Raw genomic sequence first — 24,213 nt, forward strand, 5'->3', positions numbered from 1 at the left:
GCTACCACCTTGCGTTGAAAAATAACAAGAATCGCTATCTGAGATCAAATTCACCATACAGGAGATCTAGATACTGACTGTTTTATGTTAAAATAAAAACTATAAAGGGCAAGAGATTTCTCAAAAAATGTGGGAGACTAGTTTACGATTTGCCATTTTTCATTTCAGTTTTGTCCCTTCCTTTTCTTAATTGTAATTCGAAAGCGGCAATAGCATAGTAATTCTCAATTGAACTATTAACGCTTAGGTACATTGCCTCTCTATCCCCTGTTGCTTTCCATGTAGTCCACTCAAATCACTCAAATGAAAGACCAGTTTTGTATTGAATGACGAATTTATTGTACAATCATGACAGAAAACAAAATTTCCTGCTCCTTATTTTTTCTGGAGCATCATCTCTTCTTATCACCAAAGAAGTGCACAGGCAAAGAATTTCAGCTGTTGCAGATGCTCTTCTCCGTGGTCTTTAATAGATTACAACAAACAAGTTTGGCCACACTCTTTCTTCTGGCGCTTTGAAGTGTCATTCACATATCGGTGATCCAACAATTTATGACTGCGCTGTCACAACTTACTAGGTATAAATTTGTTTGAGAGGTGTTCAACCTTTCCACTTTGATCTTTCAACAAGTTGTGTCTATCAGCAATGAATTTAGCAAATCGAGAACCCTTCACATCCTTCTCATTGTCTCCTATTTGAAGTTTTGGAAGACCAGGCAAAGACGGATCTGGTTTAGGTGATAATGGTGGCATCAATGCCCATATGGCGGAAAGATGCTCATTTGGTCTATCAAGATCGTCAAGGAGTGACAAGTCCTGCATGTCTGTTATAGAGGTACAGACAAGCAAAATCATCAAACTTCTCCAAAATAAGCAGCTCATAAGTGATATGCTTCTCCGCATACTTGGTAAGTTTCCCTTTTGTACGGTACAAAGAAATCTCTGTCCTCCTAAAAATTTATCGACCAGAAAGACTGCAATCAATGAGAATCTAGTATCTCAAATGCTAATTACCTTGGGAAAACTTGAAGACAGGCTCTAGAGGCGCACAAGGAATGCTGAAGTTCAAATGTGGAATTACAGCTCCTCCACCATGTCTGGCATTACTGAGCAAAAAATGAATCAAATTAGACATGAAATTCCATCTGCACTGTTGAATTTACATATTAGAACAGAAAATGATAATTGTGTTCCCAGGTAGGGTTTCCACGCCAACTCATGCTGGCATAACACACTAGCAGTTCAATCCACACTCCATTCGGTTAACTAAGTGCCACACAAAGACAAGTTTTACTATTCAAGGACTCGGAAATCAGCTTAGAATATTGACCCTTCCGGTAAGAAGTAACTAGAGCAGTCTGGCAGAGTACACCAAGAATGGTACATTTGACAAAACAGTGAGAGTCAGATGAGCGAAGATATATCACCTTTTGCGATATCATGGTGAACTATTTGTTGGTCTGAAACACAGAAGTATATAACGGCTCATAAAAGTTATTTACTAGAAGGAGCCAGTTACATTCAAGAGCTACTCTCATGCAAATAAGTATTGCACATTGAAGTTTCAAATTTTGATCATGTCAACCAGATCATTAGCAGAACTCCAATCTCCAATCTTGTTGGTAGTAAATATCTGCTGCTGCCAGTGAACCCAAATTGCAATTGGTATTGCTACATACAAACCTAAGAATCTCAAAGCTTCAACTTACACCCTATATGATAGCTCAGGCATCAACCATGCTTTCACTAGAGGAAGGCCAGCGCAGCTAGGTCCCCGCAAAGAAGTGGCAATGGCATCAGGAGGGGAATAACCAGAAAACTAGCCTTGGAAATTATAAATTCATGAAGTTGTTGCCATCAAAGTTGAAGCTACAAGTCTTACAGTTGCAAGTGAAAGCATTTTCGAAATTTTGGAAATGACCAAGCAGCAGAACCATATCGTGCTCATGACTAAAACATTGCTTATTATCAGAAGTTAATCACCTGGTAACAAGGCCAATCATATGACCATCAGAATCCACAATAGCACCCCCACTGCCCCCAGGGTGTACAGCTGCTGTGGTCTCGAGCATTGCTGGAAATTGACCATCCATATTTGTATCTAGACTGGATTGATGATGCAACTCATTCTTTGCCTCAACAACTTTTGATATGACACCAAGGCAAGCAGATGGAAGGAATTCTGAAGAAAATTCAGACAAAAGTAGCAAAATAATTGTTGCCTGGTTTTGGATCTAACCATACAGTCAACTTTTAGCAATGTTCACTCAATATGAGACCAGACAACCACATTGTCGAACAAAAGAATGTCAAAGTACACACAGAAACCAATGGTCGCCCTGTAAAGAAGTCTACCAGTCTCCCACAATTATGTTGCCAATGTACTGATTATTTGCCATACATGACCAGGATATACTAATAGAAAAAACATAAAATTAAAATAATTGTCAAGACTAAAAGAAAATTCCATCCTTAAACTAAAGCCTTTCTGAGGGGCCTTAAGCTCTCAACAAACACTATCCAGAAAAAATTTCAGAGCCCCAACTCTGTCATGCATACTAGAGGAATAGTTCCTTAAATGTAGGCATCCATGAACTAGAAAATGTATGACTTCAACTGCAATTTTAAATCTTAAATTGTCAAGAGGGTTCCTTCTATAAAATCCGAGAAAACTTATATATTTCATGAGACATCTCTACCAAGAGAAGATAAAAAGGAAATGGCACGGCACTGACCAATAGTTTCAACCTCAAGCATAAACCACCCAACAAGCATTTGATGGTCCGTTATAAAGGTTGTTTAGAACAAGAATAATTATGTCTGATGAACAAAAAAGGAAAGGAGAATGTAAAAACCATGAAACTAAATAGAAACTTACCACATCGAGGTCCAAATAGTCCATGGCCAATAACATATGCTTTTGATCCAGGTAAGGGGCATTTAAATTCCACACTAATCGGGTGAAGTTGATTGGGAACAAACTCAAGCTGAAGCAGTGCAACATCGAGGGGTCCTTTAGAAACGTAAACTACCCTAGCATCAACCCATAACCAAGGATCCCTGTGATCCAAGCGAATACGTATGCTTTTTCTGCTTATGCTTTTCGTGACTTTGAATATAGATCTGCCCTGTTCATCACCCCGAGAAGAATCTTCATTTTTCATCCCTCCAGATAGAAAATCCTTATTCCGCCAATGGTTATTGAATTTCACGTCTCCAAACAAAGATTCCTCACAGGGGAAGGACACTAACTTAGATTTTTCTGTATTAATCTCACGACTTGAAGCTGCTTTCCCAAACCTCCATGGTTCCAACAGATGAGCATTTGTGAGAACCAGACCTTGTTTGTTGAGCAAAACACCAGAAGCCCAAGCTCCATCATCAATGGTTATAAGGCAAACAGAAGAAATTGCCCTCTCAACAGGAGATGGCGAAATGGAACCAGAAAGGAGAGACTCATGACTGTGCTTCAGTGATCTATCTATGGCAAAGCCTTCAGTTGACATCTTTCCTACATCATTCAAGTTTCCATGGTTATAAGAGATCTCTTTCCACGTAAGTTGAGGCTCCTCCTGCAGCAAGTCACTGCAAGCAGATGCAATGGCTTCCCAAGGAATCACCAGCTGTCATCCAAAGTTATTGACTTTGTATAACAATTGACATTAAGAACTCTAAAACATGCAAGCTCACTAAAAAACAGTTGAATCTTAATTCGTTTCCAAGTTTAACAAAACACCTACACCCCAAGTGGTTTCAATATCCACTAGAGTAATGAGAAAACAAAGACTAATTTAAATTACTTGAGAATCTTTACACGATGATGTACAGGAAAAATAATTATAGATGAAAGGCGCCCTCAATTAAAATCCAATATGTTGATTGTTGAGGAACAAAATAAAAATGCTGTATTTTCTAATACCACGACAGTCATTTAAATATGTAAAATACACCACCCATCTAAGTGGGAAATCTCTAGCACAACAAAGAGTACAAAATCAGGTACTTGCATGAGTACAAAGTTCACAAGGGCTAGACATGTAGAAACCATGACCATGACCAAGTTCAACAATATCAGCTAATAAATCAAGAACAGTTTCACCCAACATCAATTCGCATATGATAATACTATGAAAAAGGATAAACATAAGGAAGCAGTCCAAGTTACCTGAATTTCTGCACCACTAGTCCTTTGCCGTAAGGGTCTAGTCAAAATACCAATAACTTGGCCATGTTCTCCGAAAACCGCGCTGCCCTCCATGCCTAAATACATACAATTGAAGATCACAACAGAATATACTAATCAGAAGAACCAGACAAGCTTTTGATATTTTCTCGCACCAGGAAGACAGCGAATATCAGCCATTAACAGTGATCTGTCAGAGGAAGAAGGCGGATGGCTGTTTGCAATAGATCCCACTGATATACTGGTTCAATAGTCAAAAGACTCAACATGAACATTGACAAAGATAATTGCAACAAACACAAAGTACAGAAATTACAGTATATATCACATTATTTGTGAAATCAGAGCCATAACAGTGGATTAAGCACCAAGGGAAGAACTTAAGAAACCTTTTTTTTTCTGGTAGAAGAAATAAAATGCAGTGATCACATGATACTTAAATCACATTGCAGACAAAAAACAACTTGCTAGACAATAAAAAGTGTGAGATATCCAGAAATCAAGATAACCATACCTGTTGAAGAAATGCACAGGAGACAGGATGCCAAAAGGAGAACCCATTGCCAGAAGAATATCTCCTTTCTGACTTCGAGGAGATGTGTTCAACTCTGGCAGAACCTAAAAGCAGTTAAAAACAATTATACTTACTGCTATTAAACCTCACAACCTTTTTTAATGGCATATGCAATTAAAGGGGATTAAAATTTATTCTTGTACTTGTCAATCGTGTTTTCCATAGTTTAGTTATAGTTAATGAATGTATCCATCTTAATGAATGTACCCATCTTAAGTACATTTTTCCATTCAGCTCATCGTAACAGTGGTCTCTACTACCTTGGAAATAAACTAAATCTTGCCCTGATAATTGAGAATCTGATAACAAAAGCAAAAAACAGGAAAATTCAATCTTTCTATTACATGAGAAATACACAGAAAAAGAGGAAAATCCATTATGACCTTACAAAACTTTTTGGAAACACGAAGAAGTGCCATCCTTGTAGTCATTGCAGCCAAAATACTTGGATTGCTTGATTCTGACCCCCTCATTTGCCCTTGCATCTGGAAAGGAGATTGCTCAACCTGAAATCATCAATTGAGAGTTCCTGTTACACAGTACATAACCTCTCATGTCAAACTTTGTGATGTCTCAGAAGAACACCTTTTATGGACCATTACAAATTGAAGTACGTATGTAAAATGTTTGAGCAATTCAAACCACACTAGTTGCAGCAAATCATTTATCATCAATATAAGATTAAATTTAAACAGTTCAATTTTTTTTTTTTGGGTAAATAACAGTTCAAATTTTTACTAAGCATTTACTAAATTGCAAATGATTACTAGGCTATCATATTACATATAACATCAACTTGGACTATTGTCTACTGACATGTATCATGGGCATATTTTATCTGATATAGAACAGTTACTCTGGAATTATGTACTCTACAAAATACCTTGTTTCAATTGGAAGTGAAAATTTTCACAAAGTAGGAGAAAATTTAACACAAGATTCAGTCTTAAGTTGCCAGATGAATCAATGGGTCTCACAGGGTACAATATTACTGAACTAGCTACATTTAAGACACTAGTAGTCCAGCACCAATGCACCTGGTCACACTTTACTTGGGAAGCAGAAAATAAGCAATTAAATAGTATAGACAACTTTCCAAGAAGGTGCATATAACAAGCCAGTGGCCAGCATATCCAACAGTCCTTGTATTTTGCTTTCTTTTTCTGTAATCAATAGTCTGTGTCTCAAATGGACTTTCTATCTTCTATCAACTAATATACTTCTGAATCAAGACAAGGTCCAAATGCTGAATAAGTTCAGAGAACTCTGAACAGGAGCCTTGCACGCTTGAAAGGTCAAAAAATATATCATGATGCTAGTTAATGGAAATTGATCCATATTAGCACCTCTCAAAACTACAATGAAGTAGATGAATAAAATTTTAAAAAAATTAAATTTAGGCTTCCATTGACAGTTTGGGAGGTTTATTCAAAAACATGATTACAGAAAGGTAACAATCACATGCTATCATCACTCATTCATTCCTTCAAGGAGACGTACAAATCATTGAAGAAGCAACTGATTTGCCAAAATTTTGCTCTATCATAGTTCATACATAATAGAATTCCATATAGATAATTTAGGAGGATTGAGTAACTCTGCTCCAAGATAAGTAAAAATCAGCTAAAACCAGTGATTAGCTTGCACTTTCACTGAGTAGCAGAAGGAAAGGTTAAATTCAGTGGAAGTTCTAAAGAGATCCCACAAGTTGCCATGAGGCATTTGATTCATATCAATGACATATTCACGTGAAAAAGGCTTAAGTGGAAACCCCTGTTGAAAGGAATTGACATGTTGCTAAAAGTTTGCTTTTAGGCTAGAAGTCGGATTCATGCAATGAACTCCTTGGTCAAGATATGCAAGGGGAAACAGCTGTTTCCAAGGAATAGGATTTGTTGCTGTGACACTTAAAGATTTTGTTTAGGAAGTTGAAGCTGCTAATTTTGGCATATAATCTTCCACAATAGGAAATTATCTTAGTTTGATTAGACAAAATGTGATGCAACATCAGATAAGAGAGTATAACAGCATAGAGATTTACTACAAGGAATGTGGTACTTCAGATTCATCATCAACCATTACAAAAGGAAACAGTATGTGTGTTAGTGTGTTAACCATTTGCCATGACTAGAAATAACCTCCTATGTATAAATCTGCATAAAGTTTACCTCAGATTATATTCTGAATTCAACATTAACTGATAATTTGATGTTCTGTATAAAAGGGGGAGGGAACCAAATATGTCAACCATGAAGAGCAATTTACCTCTGACTGAGCATCACCCATAACAGATTGGGGAACGCTGGCATAGGAAGCCAATGACCAACCAATTTCCCAACCATGCTCCAAAGAACCAGAAGCAGTTTCAATGAGAGATTGTACAGCACTGGATGATACAGGAATGTTAACCTTAACATCACATGAGGAGTGTCAAGAGCCTTTCTAGATAAACCCAAATCAAGAATACAATGCATCATTGGAAGAGAATAAAGTTTGCCTTTCTAGATAATCCCAAATCAAGAATACAATGCATCATTGGAAGAGAATAAAGTTTGATAATAACCAAGCATATTAGTTCATCTAAAGACCCACAACAAGCTAAAACACAGTATCCTATTGAGAGATTATCATCTTCGGCCAAATGCCATTGACTAGGCATTGCAAAGAGTCTGAAAAGCAACTTGCAATGCTACAGTGATCTTGATACATAAAAGACAAGATGACATGTAGAAGAATGGCAAAACAATTTGTTCAAAAGTTCTATAGCTTGTACTCCACAAACGCTTTACAAAAAGCCTACCATCGTTAGAAGTTCCGCTGGAATCCATTGAGAAGTCTTCCCCTTTGTGATTTCAACATCTATTTCCCTTTTCCCCTGTACATCAGCACATTACCTATGAACATAAGCAAAGAAATCTCGTGACAGCAAAAAGCTCAACAGATTAAAATCCTTTGATAGACTTGTACCTCAACCAATATTTCAATTTGAACACCAAATAGCAACTGGGGTTTATCCTGCTTGACATTGGAAGCAACTTCAGTACAAAAACAATATATATATATATTTATACATATGTCAGCTGCAATTCTTTGATTCAATGCATTAACGTGTTTAAGAAGCTCCACCAACCTTATAGATGTCTGTCTTGTGTTGCTTACTGACAAAAGGCTCAATGACTGATGCAACAGTCAAAACCAACACAGAATTCCGCACAGACTCTGCATCCCAGTTCTCATTACCGATTTCCTTGGTTCTTGAGGGATAATAAGAAAATCCAGGTAAAAGCATCCCTGACGCCGACAATGTTGTGTTGCCAGAACTACAGCAAAAAAATTATGCAAACATGGGCCAAAAACATAGAAAAGATCAGTCTTTTATGATATCAAATATAGTTTCTGCACAGTACATACATAACAACATTGTATAATCAAAGTACCCCATGTAACACTTACTTATAGTGGTGGAAAGCATGTTTCCGCATTTTTAGGCCCTTTGGGTCCTGAAATCAAGTGTCTCAGAATGAAAACTGAAACCCAGTTAATCTAACACTATAAAATTAGAATAGCTTCATCAAAATCGAATAGCCAACTACCAGTATTGTGGTGTGATTCTTTAAATAACCATAACACCAAAAAAATAGTAGCCAACACATAAATTTCTCAACGCGAAGAAAAATATGGAATATAACGTAGTTTGACGTATGAGTTTCTGCAAAGAGGGACTCACGGGGCCTTGAATTCTGACCATGACGGCGAAACTGCGGGCAAAATCGACAATTTCAGGGAAGCCCATGTTTCAGAGCTTACGTGACAGCTCAGTTCCAAAGAATCTGACGATGATGATGATGAAGCTATGGAGCATACAATTTTTCCACCGAGTATAAACTGAGAGAAAAGAACAAGCAATTTGTAAATCAACTTCCAAAAAGTAGTAAAAGATAATAATGGTTCATCCCTGTTGATTGGTTCTTTGAAGCATACTTGTCTGGTATCTTATCTGGGGCTGGTCGTGACTCCTGATTTCTGAATCAGCATCAACTGCAAGGAATGTGGACTTGTGGGGTAATAGTTCTTGGATTAAGGTTTGCTACTTACGAGGCGGGATAGACAGTTAATTAACGGCTACCGGAAATAGAAAGAGAACCAAACCGGAAGACTTGTTTTTGGGCATTCTTAACCTTCAATCAATCCAGCTGAATCGAGCTCCCGAAAAAGCTCACAACTTGGTCCATATTTATAGACCTTTCGAGATTCCCTCAAAAAAATTTCTCTTTGGGTCGGATGTCATGCTCATACAGTGCTAGACCCAGACAAATGGATCAATACTTCTTTATCTATTCAATCATCACTGCTTTTTATGCTTTATGCTTTATTTTCATTCGATTTTAAATTAAATGTATTTATGGAAAAAAAAACTCTATTGTTAGCCTAAATTTATTATATATTTTCATGTTGTTGTGTGCGTGCATTGTTATTTAAGCATTATATTTGTTATGGTATTATATAAAATAAATTTTTTTACACTATTAGTGTATATACTAATAGGTCGAGATGTATGATGCGGCATCTTAATTTGAATTTGAATAACTAATTTTATATACGTGACTTGACATTCATCTAAATCTGCTAGCATATATACAATAAATGCATAAAAATTTACCCTAATATATATGTATATATATATATATTCTTTATCACAATTGTAACTAGCTAACCTAGACTTACACTCCGAGGAAAGGAGAAGGATCCGATGAGATCTCAAGAGAACCAAGAGGGGAAGAAATCACCTCCAATCCAACTAGCGCATTAGTACAGTGATCTAGCACCCAAGAAAGGCTGTAAATCCCTCCTAGTGGCCACTGGCTAAAGCACCGTGATTATTGTGTTAATGTATATGTTGCATCTTATATTTGTGAAAGGTCCAAATGCAATGCTACCATACAATATCAGAGTTAAGGATATTAGCACAGTAGTAGCATTTCTCCCAATTTAACACTAAAATCTTTCATTTGCTATGAAGCTACTCGAATTACCTCTCTTATCTCTCCATTGTTTTTTTTTTTTTAAACTTTTATCTCCTCTTCCGATGTATCTCTAACCACAATTAATTTTACCATCCTCATATGCGAAATTCGAAAGGTAAAGATGACTTTCACGAAATGAAAAGAAAATTCGAGTCAAACTTAATTGGCAGTAATTTGCCAAGTACCCAAACAGAATAGATATTCGGCAATTGACCAGTTTTTTCATAATTGAACAATTTTAAGTATTTGTAATTAGAGGTGTCGATCACAATCCAATTATGTTAATCCGTTCAAACCCTCTCATTAATTTTAAATGAGTCTAATTAGGTACCCAAAAAAACCAATTTAATTGGTGAGTAGTTGGTTGACTCAATTAACCCATTTATATCCATTTAAAAATAATTATGCATGTAAACTCAACTTTTAATAAGTGTTAAACAAATAAATTTGAATATCTTACTAATCTAATAATAATAAAATACCAATATTTCTCGTCAAATAACATGCAAAAAAATAAATAAAATTTTAAATGACTCATAAACGGGTAATTAGGTATGCCCATACCCATTTATTAAATGGGTATAAATGGGCATTACCCAAATCCGTTCGAATCATCTATTTTGACACCTCTGTTTGTAATCATACATTTTCTACTTTGATATTCAATGTATGTCCTTTTACTTCTACTATCTATTTCCTTGATTTCGTTTCAGTGGTTTCATTTAACCTGTTTGACATACCGACCACGAGATTTATTTGTATTCCCTAACAATATCTAGCAATAAAGCAGAATAGTTGGAAGGAAAAAAAGAAAGAAAAACCGACGGTCGGTCGGTCGGCAAACAAAGTGCAATGTTTTTTAGATTTTTTTCTATTCTCACCCCTTCCCACATCCTTTCCATTCCTAATTGTCAGACATAAGATTCGAATCCAATTACATCATTCGAACTTCCAACTTGATAACAAAAAAGACTTCATGAGCTCTCTTCTGATCACTGAGGTGACCCTAATGGCATCTCTAAGACATGTAGCTATTGATTGCTGAATGCTTTTTATTATGATTTGAATGACGAATTATTTTTGCTCTTTTTTGCAATTTTTTAATAAGTAACTCTTGGAAGCACAATTTTGTATAGAACTATATAATTAATGTGCAATGGAATTTGCTAGTACGAAAGTGGACGTCAAGTCTGTCCTCGAGCAGATATCATCCCGTGGATATGCAGCCCCTAATTAAGAGCATAAGTTAGAGTAACCCTCCTACCAAAACCAGCAAGTTAAATGGAAAAGTGTTAGTATAGAGTGGTTGAAGAATCACCAACGAGCATCAAACAATCAAGAATTTTTTTAAAGGGAAACATTAGTTGCGCTCCATTTCTTATTTTTTGCGCTACTACAATTTATTTTATCATATAGTATAATAAATGAAAATCATATGATTAAAGTGACAGTGGAAGTGTGATTAACCAAAATGGAAGTGCAAATATAACATTTGCCTTTCCAAATTAGCTAACTACTTTATTCTCACCAATTTGCTACTGGAATTTGCCACAAAATTCCATTCTTGGATAATACAAAACCCACAAAAAAATTTCCCCCTTAAAAATTAAAACTAATAATGTTTCCTCATTTAACTAATTCTTCATTTTCCATGACTAAATGCATATCTATATTCGAGGTGGTTGGATCCATTCGAGCAATTGATTGTTACATGCTATAAAGCAAATTCAAAGCACGAGGCGCAGTGGATCAAAATTATTGTTTGATATATAAAATTCTCAACAAGTTAAAGGGTCATATTAGCAATTTGCCATGAAATTCAAAGACTTGTTCCTTGTGCATGCACAGTAGTACCTTTTTGAATGCTAAGAAAAGAAAAGTTGTCTCCAAAATTTCTCTTCTTTTATTTTTTTTCAGTTTCAGGTAAACAATTCATTATTAATTAATTTATACAACTCGCGCAGCGTAAATAGTAGTAGTAGTAGTGTATATGTATAAACACAACAGAGTAAACGAAAGCCACACCGAATCGCTTCTCTCTCTAGTCTTTCTTGCCTTTCTCTCTCCTTCCTTCCCCGCCAGGTCCGCCACTTCCCGCGGCGGCGAACACCTCCACCCACGCCTTTGACTAGACAATGCCAGCACAAAAGCGTTCACAGGAGACTCCTCCTCCGCCTCCACCTCCGACTCTGCCTCCTCCTGCGTCTCCACCTCCTGCACTGCAGCAGCAGCCGCCTGAGGATAAAGACGATGATTCGCTCCAACGTAACCAGAACGACAACGGCGAACAAGCCGATGACGCTGACGGTACGTTACCTACACGTCTACGGCCTACAGATTCGTATACGTTTACCTAATTCGAGACGTTATTTTCTAGCGGAGAAATTTTGGTCGGTTGCTTTTGCTACTCTTTCATCTCAACTTTTTTTTGACTCGATTTCTTTTTCCTTCACTAGCAGATTCCGATGGAAGTGCATCGTCGAGTGACGGGGAAAAGGACGAGTAAACTTTTTTCACTGTTCCTCTCTGCTTTTGTAGATACTTGTATGTGTGCATGTGCATGTCTGGTTATGTGTTCGGCATTGTGATTGATTGTCTTATGACTGTGATTTTTTATGTTTAGAGCTGATCAAGGCTTGAATGTGTAGCTGGAGGCGCTTAGTTTGAGATCCGCACGATTTCTCTGGTTTTAGTGGTTGTAGCTATCATTTCTGTTAACTTTTCCCGGTCTTCCAGCTCTGTAGTTCACGTTCTATTCAGCATTTGTGGAAGTTCAAATGGGTATATTTCAAATTTCGTTGAAGCTAGTTAACGTTGAAAACTTGGTGGTCGCGATTGCTAATTGAGCTTGCTGAGATGGAATAGGTTTCCTATTTTTCCTTTAAAGTTCTGTGCATGAATTTGCTGATTGGGAGTTACTTATTAAAAATTATGCTTAAACTTGATTTGATCTGTGGGGGAGTTAGTTCGGCTGTTGGAAGTTGTTCTTCTCCCTCCCCGCCTTCCCCTTCCTTCCCTGCTTTTTGGTGTTACTACGCAGGATATGTAGCTGGATAATTGGACAGTCTAGTAAGCCACGTGTGATATTTTTACCATGATGTGCTAGGTGATTTCCTGAAGGCTCTATATCCATGTGAGAGGATTTAGCGCATGCAGTTCTCTGAGAGATGTGAGGATGAAAGGGTACTTTGGGAAGCGAGTGAGAGAAGAGTTGAAATACTGAGAGGGTGATTTGGAAGATGAGGGGCCTTCAGTCTTCAAATTTGCATTAGGCCACTGAAATGAGGGTGTTACACAATTGAAGTTTCCAGTACAGTAGACACTGTACCTGGCCTTTGTTCAAGGAGCCATGCATCATTATCATCATGTTTCAGTCATCGATTACTTTTGGTCCTCTTTTGCTGTAGGATCTTAGTTAGAATGAAAAGGCATTTGAAAGACACCTACCATAATATCTTGGCCAGCCGTTGTTTGTCTTTTAGTGCATTAGAAAAGTTTCCTGTCTAATTTTGTGAGCTACTGGACGAATTGAAAACCTCGATGGCCAGTAACAGCATGGTTTTACACCAAGCTACCTCATTTTCACCAATTATGAAATTTTCTCTGTGAATTATGAGGTTGAGAGAATGAAGATTAAGTTCCCATAAGTATGATTACTTCCATCCAACAGCCCTATCTCTTACTTTATCTGTTGTCATGTAATTTCAGGGTTATGTGCTTGGAAAGGTGCTGGCTGCATAGTTGTTTACAAACTTCCACTGATTTGCTTTTAAGGAATTCTGAAAATTACCTCTCTGCACTTATGCTTTACCACTTCTGCAGATTTATCATCGTGAAATTGTCAGAGATACGGAAGGAAGTCCAGTGTCCGATATGCTTGGGTATGTGACATGCTTTAAAAAGTTTAGATTAATTTTCTCTTAACTGCAAGTTAAAGTATGTGATTCAATACCTGATCATGAATATGAGACGGATAAAATATCAATAGAATTGTTCTCTATTCAGTTTTGCAAGAAAAGTTTGGAAATATTTTTGCTGTGGAGGAGAGGAACTTGTCTGTGATTTTTCTGGCTTTACTCTCATGTGAGATTTGATTCCCTGAGTTTTAAATCCTTGAAGCTGCTTGTCCTTGAAGGTCAAAAGTTTATATAGTGGATATTTTGTCTGAACAATGATGCAGAATGAATTTGTCATCAGGAACTTATTCTTGTGTCAAGTCAGTGACTTTTGCCAGTATGCCGCAGCTTCTTGAAATGAAAACCTTTTCTTGGGCTAGTGAAATTTCAAAATGCCGGCATTGTTAGTTCATTATAGGGTCAGGTATCAAATATATAGATGTCTAAATAATTATTCTTAGCTAGCCATTTAGTTGAATGAATACAATATGTAACAATTACCAAATTAAGAGCTCTTTGGTGTATTGGTATTATGACTATTATAAACAGAAATCTTCAATGTCTTCTGATTGTTTCTATGAGTATTCAGCAGGTACCTTTTGCTAGATATATCCTCTGCTACTATGACAATGTATTATATGCTATACTTTTCCATTTATTTTTGTTTATCATGATACTCGTTCACATTCCTTGATTTAAATATTCTGCAGTAGTTTGGATGTTGAAAATTGATTAGAAATAAATATTGCTTTTGTATTAGCACTACAAGTTGTGTCAGATATGGGTTGGAAAGATATCCAAAAACATTATATTGCAAACACCCTGTAAAAGGAAATATTTCCTTGATCAGTTATCCTTTTGTTCCTTAAGCACTGTAGTTAAAGCAAGCATTAGCTAGGAAGTAGAAAAAGAACAAGAAAATGGAGGCACTTTTTTACTGGTTTGGGACTTGGTTGTGCTATAACTGTGAGATGGCTCACATGGCTTTCCACCATTTGGTTGTGAAGGCAAACAAGAAATTGAGATCTCTGTACTTTCTGATCTATTAGTCTTCCAACTTTACTTTCAACTAAATGTTTCTTAATAATTTTCTTTCCCATATATCATGGATAGGCATCATTCGGAAGACAAGAACAGTTATGGAATGCCTTCATCGCTTTTGCAGAGAATGCATTGACAAGTCAATGCGACTTGGGTACTGTATCATGCTCATGTTTAAACTGTGGTTGCCCTCCTGTATCCATACTTATTTTTTGACCTTTAATGCAGGAACAACGAGTGCCCAGCTTGTCGCACGCATTGTGCTAGTCGACGTTCTTTGAGGGATGATCCAAAATATGATGCTCTCATTGCTGCTCTATATCCAGATATAGATAAATATGAGGAGGAGGTATAGTTTAATATATTATTCCATTTCGTTTAAGGGACCAATTAGTCTAATTTTTTGCTGAACATGAGCACTCTCTTTATCTGGTATTGTAGCAGGAATTGGCTTTCCATGAAGAGGAGAAAGCTCGTAATAAGCAAGTGAGTTAGTTCTGTTTCACCTCAGAACTTGAGTTCAGTCTAGATTTCCTTCACTTTCTCTTCCTTATTACCTTGGTATGCTATAAATAGTTCGAGGAGAATTGAATTCCTATGCAGTAACTAGCACAGCCAACAGTTGACCTTCACTGCAGGAATAGCTTTGCCTTAATTGTGAATGACAAATGTGGGAATCCCAGTTTCTGCCTTTTGTCTGGATCTCATTTCCTATGCGTCAATTTTGTTTATTCTTTAGCACACTTTTGTATATGCCCATGTAAACAAGACATTAGCTTTCTAACAAATATAAAATGACCATTCCAATGTATGGCTTTGTCTTTGATTTGTTTACAGCCCAATTGCATGTCTGCTTTGGACCATTGGTTTCCTAGAATTGGTCATTTACTCATCTTTTTGGTTATTTGGTCAGATACAAGCTTCAATTGCCCAGACTTTTCGCCGACAGACAGAAGCACTGGGAAGAAAAAGATCAGCTAGGGCTGCAGCAAGGAGATCTCATGGCAGTTACCGAAATGTGAGGGGAAGGAGAAATCTTCGAACTTCTGAACATCAGGGATCTGACGAAGATGATGATGCTAATGGAATTTATGGTGGAAAAGATTCATCTTCTGCTGATGAGCGCAGTCCAGAAGTGAAACCAAAAAGACAAAAAAGATGGGGAGGTGCTCGTTTTTCACAGTCTTCTGCGGCAGCCAATTCTGATGCAGGGTACGATGAGAATGATTCAGAAGTAAACAGAGAGCTGCTTGGTGCTTCTGCTGGACTGATTGGCGGCACAGAAATTCTTGCATGGGGAAAAGGTGGCATGCGCAGTCATACCCGACATGGTGGTTTTAGTGGTGGCAATGGCAAGTTTGCTAGAAACAGCCGACTTTCAAAGCTGATGGACTCTTTACGTTGTTCAGATGTAAAGAATGAGGAGGTAGACTATACATTATGTGCTTTCCTCAGGTGTACGTTGATTTTGTTCCAATTAGTGTTTACTTCTCTTTTTATTGGTACATGCCATGGACATCCTGCTTGTCTGGATGTTGGACTAGATTAGTGATAACTTCTGCAACAAAAATAGCATAACTTGCTTTTTTAGCTCGTCACATCACAATGTTCTAGCATGAGGATGGTTTCTCTTTTGATTGTTTCAGTTGGATGTCAGTCTTGAGCTTGTTGCCATGGATAAAGAAGAAATACCCAATTTGCAGAGGCCTTACCTTAGTTGTAAGCCTACTTTGTCAGTGAGACACTTGTGCCAAGTAAGATGCTCACACATCCTAAGTTGTCATTTCTCATATATAGCAATCCACATTGAGGAGCTTATGTTCCTAGTCTGTAACTAGTTCTTATGTCTATACTGTACAGTATGTTGCTCTCCAAACTTCTATGCAAGCTGAGGAAATTGAAATTTGGTGGAAAAGAGAACTTAAAAAGGGGTTTCCCTCAAAACACAACAATGAAGCCCCTAGTGCATCTGCTTTTCTTGATCAGTCTGAAAATACGGAAAGGTTGGAAGAGCATCAGACCCTGGGTGACATTCGAACTATTTACAGTTCCAGTCAGTGCAATTTGGTGAGCCTTCTGTTTGAGATGACTTTAACATGCAGAACATGAACTGTAAATTTACTAAATACTAAACTAGAATTCTCATGCCCTGTGTGTTGATCAGTGGTATTCTGCTTATGTTCTTGCTGCTTGCAGGTTTTGGCATATAGGCGGAAGTAGAAGGGTTTAGGAAAGATGTATACAGATATAGTGCTTAAGGGAACTCTAATTTAGTTCAGAAACTGGGAAGCTCTTGTATGTATGGCCCTTTTGAGTGGATTGTTCTCAGTAGCCGAAGAATGCATAGATAAAGTTTCAACGACAATTATACATAATCTTGTTTATGATTTTGTACTTGTCTGAGTTATTGGAGATGCTTGTTATTCTTTTTGACATAGTCCCCATCTGACCCTATTTAAATATTTGTCTCAGCTGTTGTTTTTTTAGGTACGTATATGAAACTCTCGCTTAATTAATTCGTTGATATCCGAAAACAAGTACTCGTTCCAAGTTATTGCTTCATGAAGCCCATAACCTGTTGCATGTTTGATGCAGTCCGAATGGAAGGATTTGTTCCGCTGATTTTGTTCATCTATGTTTTCCAGGACATATTTTTCTTCCTTTTATGTTCTCTTGTTACCCTGTTATTGGCAGTTAATATTGGCATGGAAAACCTGCTTGTGCTACTTAGTATATCAATAGATAGATTGTTATTGGCAATTACCAGTTTTGCATCAGCCGGCAATGTCTCGTCGTGACAAGTGACAGGCAAGATTTATCCTGGAAGAGGTGACAAAATTTCTATAACATCACAAGAAAGATTAGGCTTCATAAATGGCATACATAACAAACCCGGTGATGATGGATAAGTGATTAAGAATGGGTTGGTTGGTTGGTCTGAAATAGGGATTGTGCTGTTTGAGTGGGTAGGCTTAAAGAACTTATTTCCGTTCCTCTTTTTTGTTTTCCTACAAAAAAAGTAGGCAATGAAAGCAAGAGCTTTTAAGATTGACGCCCTACACTTCACAGTTCTCACTCTTGGTTTTCCTCTATCTAGCGTTATAGCATTATGTTGGACGTGTATTTCAGAAAAAGATTTAAAGTAAGAAAAACAAAGAGAGGCTTCCCATCCAAGACTCCCTTCGGAAAATGCAGCAACTTCCTCAGATGAAAAGATGGATGGTTCGGAAGAAAATCAATTTATGAACTGATGTATTGCGTAAGAGGGTCAAACGTGTGAAACCCAAACCCCTTAGCTTTCACAAACCCCTTAGCCCATCAATATTTGGAAGCCTCACGCCGACGATTGATTGATGGACAAATTAAGCCCACACGCATTTGCGTACAATTGTTATATCGGGTATTTTATCGCTCACTGGAAGTCCACAAATATTTGGAAGCCCACGATTACGTCTGAAATAATGGACATATCAAGGTTCATTTCCCTTCACATAACACAATCTAGGTTCTTTGCCAGAGATTACATACTACAATTAATCGAAAAGGGGTTGCTTTAAGGTTGGATAAGATTTGATCCAATAATTGAAAAAAAATTTTCAGCACTTTAGAGTCTCGACTTTAACCCTTATATCAAGAGCTCCTAAGCAACACAAAATTTCTATGTTCGGAATGCCCCGCACTTGATTTGATCCTTAATCAATAATATCTACATCCAAGGGGTGGTGTTAAACTCCCCGTTTAAGGAATAAATCACAATCGTAGACTTTCTATATATTTCCCTTTGAGTAACCTTTTCTTTCCAATTTGTAACGATACAGACCAGGCTAGTTTGTACATGGCAATCCTACTGCGAGTTGTAAGCATATAATTAGTCCTTTGAAGCTGCTCTCTAACCACTCCGTCATCCTTCCCTCAATTATTTTTGTCTACTAATCAGACTAAAATAATCAACATCAACATCAACATCAATTTTTTTTATTTGTAACTGGACCTCAATAATTGATGTACGGCGTCTCAATCAATTCTTAATGCCACGGGACGAGTCAGATAAGCACGAAGTAGTCACACTTAGTACAAGAACATGGTAATATGATACCTGTAACAAAATTCAAATCCAACTTCTCTTATTTAATAATAGCAGTAGCATAGATAAGAGCAAGCAAGCAGTAACAGGAGGTTGCTTGTGTCCACCTTCCACGGCGCACACACAACACACACTACCGATTCTTCATCAAACATTAAAAAGCACTTGAGATGAGATGAAAAACAAACGCATTGCAGTCAGCTTTGGAAAACTCCCTAGTTAAAAAGACACCATGGATCCATAATTACAAAAAAAAAAAAAAAAACCCATTAATTGAGATGCCTTCTTGCAGAGCTGCAACATCATATGAGAGCTACTAGGTTGAGAATAACTCCAACGCGCTATTTACATAGGCAGTAGTAGTAGGAGCCATCGGCTATCGCTCGCTTCAGCGATGTTTGCTCCTAGTCTCCCCACTGTAGAGCCTGTAATTAAATTTGACAACAAAAAAAAAACAGAGAGAAAGGTTTATGTATAAGTTACTAGTATATGGTTATCTTGATTACCACTAGCAAGTAGTACTTTTTATTCTCCATAGTATCAAGAAATCAAAAATTTTAGAACCCCAATAAGTTGCTGCTTGTATGCTCAATGGACACGATTGATTAGTTTTTATAGTTCCACTTGGGCATCCAAAATAAAAAGAGTACTACTGCTGACACTAGATCTGACAACTGGTCCTAAAGGCTTTTATCATGCATCAAGAAAGATTATTAGGACAGAATGCCAAGATTCAAGAATCAAATGAAAAATACTGTGCAGATCTCTACTTAGGACATGCAACTTTGAAACTACTTTCCCATTTTTTCTTCCCCTTGCCATGTTTTTTGCCATTTTTTTGGGTAAATTTCTCCATAAGAAATGTTAAATGAAAACACTACTACTGCCTAAGTTGAGACGGTGGGAGAGGTTCGGTCTGAGGCATGTATTAAGTCTGTTCAGTTGTCATAGTTCATTAACTAAAAAAACGATATGGCTACTCTAGATCTGACAACTTGTACTGCAGATTTTATCATACGTACTTCCAAGTTTTCATGAGGGCCAAAAAGCCAGGATCCAAGGATCAAATGGGAAGATCTTCCCAAAAAAAAGAATCAAATGGGAAGAAAAAAAAAATTACCGATCTCTCTGCTTAGGACATGCAACTTGGTCACTAATTTACCCCCATTTTTTTTTTTTTCAATTTCGAGTTAAATTTATCTTAATCTGGATAAATTTACATGCGACTTGGGAAACAAGTACCAGTCATAGACAGTGGGAGAGTTAGGCTGAGGCTTGTCAAACAGATCTGATCCAAGCCCCTTGGTAGCAATGTTACTCCCCGGGTGAAAAACACTCCTCCACACATTCTCTTTGCGGGCTGCCGTCGGCGACGGAGTGGTTGGTGTTCCCGGAGTTGCCGGGGTTGCAGGGCTGGGTGGCATAGACATGGACCTCTGATACTTGCTGCTGCTAGCTTCACCTGCCCCCCCATCTAAATCAATAACACCACATGCCCAGTATTTGTCACACATAATAGAACTAGTACACAAAGTGATCATCGTCAAATTTTTAATTTTTTTTTATAAAAAAAAAAAAACAGAATCTCATGGCAGAGATTCAGATCATCATGCTGATTCCTGCAAGTGACTGTAACACTTGCAAGATGTACTCTATAGCAGCTCACCCATGCAGGCAGGCCTTTATTAATTCATATTCTAACAAAAGAAACTGACATCCACAAATATACAACACACACACACACTATAAAAGTAGAAGTTGAAGCTTTAGAATTGGATGATGAAGGGGAAGGGGTACCGGTTTTGACGTTCAAGGGCTGGGTGGGGAGCTTCCTTAGCTTTCCCAGGCCACGTTCAGGTTGAGGTCCGGCTATAACATCATCCCACAGCTTGTCTATCAGAACCATCTTGCTGCAAGCTTTAGCCACTCAGCTGCTTACTGATTTTTCTTTCTTTTCTTTTCTTTTCTCCTCTTCTGCTTTTTCTTGATGAAACGCCTCAACTGCTCGGAATAAATAGAAGGGAGAGCCAAAATATCTCCTTGTCTCCAGAAATTAGTTTTAACAAAAGAAAAAAAATATATCTTATTTTTTATTTCTTCTTTTTCAATAATTTAGATGCTGACTCCCAAGACTTTTTTCCTATGTACAGTACACAACAGCCCTGTTTAGTTTGTAGCATGACACGGAGGGGCTGCTAAGTGGAAGAAAAATAGTGGATTAAATCAATGCGGATAAGGATGAAGATTGAAGACTGGGAGGAAATGTGGGACCGCTGTGATATTATCAGTTAGCGGTAGCGTAGGTGGAGGGTTGCTAGTACAAATGTCACCTTCCTCATTCAATGTTGTCCTATTCTTTGGTTTCTGCAGAATAGGAAGTCTTTTTAGTTTTATTTTCTCTCTTTTTTTTTTTTGACAAATGATCTACCTATTATATAAGAAAAAAGCCAAGTTACTGTAGCACCCCATCTTTTTTGACACATGTATTGCACATATTTTTGACAAGTGGATTCTTGGTCATTTTAGCTAAACTTTTCCTTCCCTTTTTTGATTCAATTGGGCCAAAATAATTAAAATATTTTTTCTTCTTCAGAAAATCAACTGTGTTGCTTCTTCTTCTTCTTGCAGCAAGTGCTGTTATTTTTTATTTTTTAAAACTAATCTAACTAAAATTGTTGCTATGTTCTTTTTTTTTCGTCGAGATGATTAGCTACTTAACAAAGAGAAGTTTTTATTATTTTTTTATCCCATTTTACATTTTCTTTTCTTCCTTTTTTTCTTCATGTCTAATCTCTCATATTTGCTCTATTCTTCGATCATAATGTTATAGTCAACTGGCATTTGTTTGTTAAATTTATAGGATGATGCTATTATTTGGTATTTTTCATGAATAAAAGGTGAAATATTAAAATATATAAAAAGATCTTAGAATTCATTTTATACCAATGATCATTTTCTATGAAGAATAGAACAATAATTCTTTCTTTTTTTTTTCTCCTCCCACAATTTGATTTCTTACTTCACATTTTTTTTCTTTTTCTTTGTTTTTTGGTTACATTTTGTAATTATCTACAATTTTGTGTATTTTTTAAAGAGAAAAGATATATCATGTGATGCTTCCACCAAGATAAATCTAGTTAGGCATTCTTCTACCTCTGTGTTCTATAAGATTTTGTATATATTTAAACTAACGTTAATTTTTGTTTATTTTTTTATTATTCAGGTTCTGTAATATCAATTGAGTTGGCATATAAAAATTATAGTTGGTGGTAGAAGTCACAATTAAAAATTGTTAGAAAATTCAATTTTGATTAAGAAGATGTTTTTGCAATAAAAAAAATGGTTCAATTCTAATTTGTATATGTAGATATGGAAACGTAGCAATTCATATTTTTTTATCTAACCTTGCTATTTATATTCTGGAACTGCAGGATAATGTTGTCACCTTTAAACGGGATTTAAATAAATAAAGAAAGAAAAATGTGAAACTTTAGAGTAAGTTATATTGATGTTGAAAATTGTGACATGTCTTAGTGGCTTTCTAAACTTTTTCTCATTATTAAAATACTGGAAGCATTATGACTGCTTTTGATTTAGTTACAACTAAGACTATGCTGCTAATTAATACATCAATGCACTTGTAGTGCATTGATTTTCTCTCTTTTTTGGGTATTATCATAATAATAGTTCAAAAATCTTTATTCAAATCACAATAAATAGAGGCATTAACTTCATAGATGGAATTTCTCTTCACAACAAATTTTGAGGGAAATTTTATTTATACTCCATATTTTATTAATTGTATTCCTACAATAAATAAAAACTATATGATAAAAATAATAGTGAAAATGTGATTAACAAAAATGAGGTTCAAATAACATTTGCTAATTTTAATTGTTTTGAGACCCAATTTTCTCCTATATTTCTATTAATTTATCATGTGCCAAAATAATTTGATGTTATGTATTTGACTAAATTTCTAGGGGGCCCAAGCTGCAGCTCAAGTACCTCTAGTTTTGATAAGAGAAGAGTGATTGGGATCCGCTATCCACATGACACGATGGAACTAGTTACTTTGCCATCATCACACCCATGGTTAGAAAAAATCAGAAGAATTAGGCCATGCTTGGATTACTTGTTTCCGTCGGAAAATATTGTCGTTTTCCGTGATCACATTTCCCTATCACATTTTTCTCTCACATATATCAAATCGCTACAGTATTTTTTCCATGAAAAATGACGGAAAATGCAATCCAAACACAACCTTACTGCTTGGCTGTTAATTTGGCCTAAAGGAAATGTTTTACGATTTGAAAGGAGGATACAGTGCCAATTATATCCAATTTGATTAGGATGCCTTTCGAATTGAAGTCCAATTTTAATATGATAGTGGGTTCCAACTCTTTTTTGAAAGGGCAATCCACGGGCTTTTGTAGTCAAGTTGTATTTAGTTATTCGAAATTGGCATCGGATCCTTCAAAAAAAAGAATAACAACCTTTTTTGCCTACAAAAGCCCGTGGATTGCTGTAGTAATAACCTTTCCGCTAACTGTAAGATATGTACAATTTACTAATTACAGTGACTACTGAAACATTCGAACTTGGTTCAATGACCAATGAGAGCCCGTAAAACTTGGTGCAATTTACTAGATTGGAGGTTCAGCCTCCGTCTAATATATTACACAAGAAGTATAATATTTCTTGTTCTTAAACAAATCAGACCCCTAACCCTGATGCAATTCTCTTTAGGCTAGTCTCTCCCCATAGGAATAGGTTAGATAGTTGTCGTTAACAAAAAAAAAAAGAAAAAAAAAAGATTAGTGACTACTCTGGTGATTCATCCCCAACTCCAATACAAGCTTTTTCAGACTACCCCTCCCCTATCAGACAATGTTAGATAATTGCGGTTGCCGACAATAGAAATTTTGTTTTGACTTTAATTAAAGTAAGAGTAGAATTAATCTTATATACATTAATTGTATATAATTATTATAGTTGGATGCATAATACATATGTAAATTTTGAATTTCAAACTCATATTTAAAATAATTATATATATTTAATGATGATAATGTAGATAGTATACAAAAAATTAATTCATAAGATCATGGGATTGATCATTATTATTTTTTTATTGAGCATCCCATCACCTTCTTTGCTTACATGATAGGCTATTATTGTTGTTCTCAACTAACCATACCATGGGATAAAATAAATCAACATCACGGGCCACTTCTATCACCTTTTGGCCCATGCCTTGTCTAGGGACCCAATGCCATGAATATGGAGTGCATTGTTCCACTGACGTTGACAATCAATGCATTGATTTGTTTATCACTAAAATGTGCTGAATTTATCTTTGTCATGATCAAAGGTTATTTTGGAAGGGTCTGGAGTGAGGGGACAAGGGC

General features: G+C 36.5%; 3 protein-coding genes across 6 annotated transcripts; 1 reads left to right on the forward strand and 2 right to left on the reverse strand.

Annotated features, from left to right (window-relative positions):
• Positions 1–290: 290 nt before the first annotated feature.
• On the reverse strand, positions 291–8,945 carry LOC113763197 (glyoxysomal processing protease, glyoxysomal). The gene is made up of 15 exons (XM_027306940.1): positions 8,739–8,945; positions 8,485–8,642; positions 8,211–8,257; positions 7,888–8,077; positions 7,725–7,772; positions 7,558–7,632; positions 7,023–7,166; positions 5,141–5,263; positions 4,698–4,801; positions 4,339–4,424; positions 4,166–4,260; positions 2,879–3,623; positions 1,984–2,182; positions 1,015–1,106; positions 291–824 (listed from the first exon to the last, which is right to left on the reverse strand). Exons 2-15 carry the CDS (start codon positions 8,548–8,550, stop codon positions 565–567), a joined length of 2,274 nt encoding a protein of 757 aa, XP_027162741.1. The 5' UTR covers positions 8,551–8,642; positions 8,739–8,945; the 3' UTR covers positions 291–564.
• Positions 8,946–11,802: 2,857 nt separating this feature from the next.
• LOC113762358 (putative E3 ubiquitin-protein ligase RING1a) lies at positions 11,803–17,150 on the forward strand. Of its 3 annotated transcripts, none has more exons than XM_027305772.1 (10): positions 11,803–12,088; positions 12,238–12,283; positions 13,604–13,662; positions 14,791–14,872; positions 14,947–15,067; positions 15,160–15,204; positions 15,632–16,144; positions 16,365–16,472; positions 16,579–16,785; positions 16,915–17,150. In XM_027305772.1, exons 1-10 carry the CDS (start codon positions 11,917–11,919, stop codon positions 16,936–16,938), a joined length of 1,377 nt encoding a protein of 458 aa, XP_027161573.1. In that variant the 5' UTR covers positions 11,803–11,916; the 3' UTR covers positions 16,939–17,150. The 3 variants fall into 3 exon arrangements, with proteins under 3 accessions (XP_027161573.1, XP_027161574.1, XP_027161575.1); XM_027305773.1 differs by having other exon boundaries at positions 15,163–15,204; XM_027305774.1 differs by having other exon boundaries at positions 12,241–12,283.
• Positions 17,151–18,815: 1,665 nt separating this feature from the next.
• LOC113762525 (auxin-repressed 12.5 kDa protein) lies at positions 18,816–20,838 on the reverse strand. 2 transcript variants are annotated; one of them, XM_027306013.1, is made up of 3 exons: positions 20,600–20,838; positions 20,045–20,264; positions 18,816–19,227 (listed from the first exon to the last, which is right to left on the reverse strand). In XM_027306013.1, the coding sequence occupies exons 1-3, from the start codon at positions 20,706–20,708 to the stop codon at positions 19,191–19,193; spliced, it is 366 nt and encodes a 121-aa protein (XP_027161814.1). In that variant the 5' UTR covers positions 20,709–20,838; the 3' UTR covers positions 18,816–19,190. The 2 variants fall into 2 exon arrangements, with proteins under 2 accessions (XP_027161814.1, XP_027161813.1); XM_027306012.1 differs by having other exon boundaries at positions 20,045–20,276; positions 20,600–20,826.
• Between the last annotated feature and the right edge of the window lie 3,375 nt (positions 20,839–24,213).

Source organism: Coffea eugenioides, chromosome 2 (assembly GCF_003713205.1).
Source record: "Coffea eugenioides isolate CCC68of chromosome 2, Ceug_1.0, whole genome shotgun sequence".
NCBI lineage: Eukaryota > Viridiplantae > Streptophyta > Magnoliopsida > Gentianales > Rubiaceae > Coffea > Coffea eugenioides.

Excerpts from the sequence above, each read along its gene's own strand:
- LOC113763197 (XM_027306940.1), bottom strand. The coding sequence starts at position 8,550 with ATGGGCTTCCCTGAAATTGTCGATTTTGCCCGCAGTTTCGCCGTCATG. Across the intron at positions 7,167-7,557 it reads CAGCGGAACTTCTAACGATG|GTTAACATTCCTGTATCATC; the intron begins GTAGGCTTTTTG and ends TGTGATGTTAAG. Across the intron at positions 825-1,014 it reads TGTCTTCAAGTTTTCCCAAG|ACATGCAGGACTTGTCACTC; the intron begins GTAATTAGCATT and ends CCTCTATAACAG.
- LOC113762358 (XM_027305772.1), top strand. The coding sequence starts at position 11,917 with ATGCCAGCACAAAAGCGTTCACAGGAGACTCCTCCTCCGCCTCCACCT. Across the intron at positions 15,068-15,159 it reads TAGATAAATATGAGGAGGAG|CAGGAATTGGCTTTCCATGA; the intron begins GTATAGTTTAAT and ends CTGGTATTGTAG. Across the intron at positions 15,205-15,631 it reads AGAAAGCTCGTAATAAGCAA|ATACAAGCTTCAATTGCCCA; the intron begins GTGAGTTAGTTC and ends TTATTTGGTCAG.
- LOC113762525 (XM_027306012.1), bottom strand. The coding sequence starts at position 20,708 with ATGGTTCTGATAGACAAGCTGTGGGATGATGTTATAGCCGGACCTCAA. Across the intron at positions 20,277-20,599 it reads GCCCTTGAACGTCAAAACCG|ATGGGGGGGCAGGTGAAGCT; the intron begins GTACCCCTTCCC and ends TTATTGATTTAG. Across the intron at positions 19,228-20,044 it reads TCTCCCACTGTCTATGACTG|GCTCTACAGTGGGGAGACTA; the intron begins GTACTTGTTTCC and ends ATTTAATTACAG.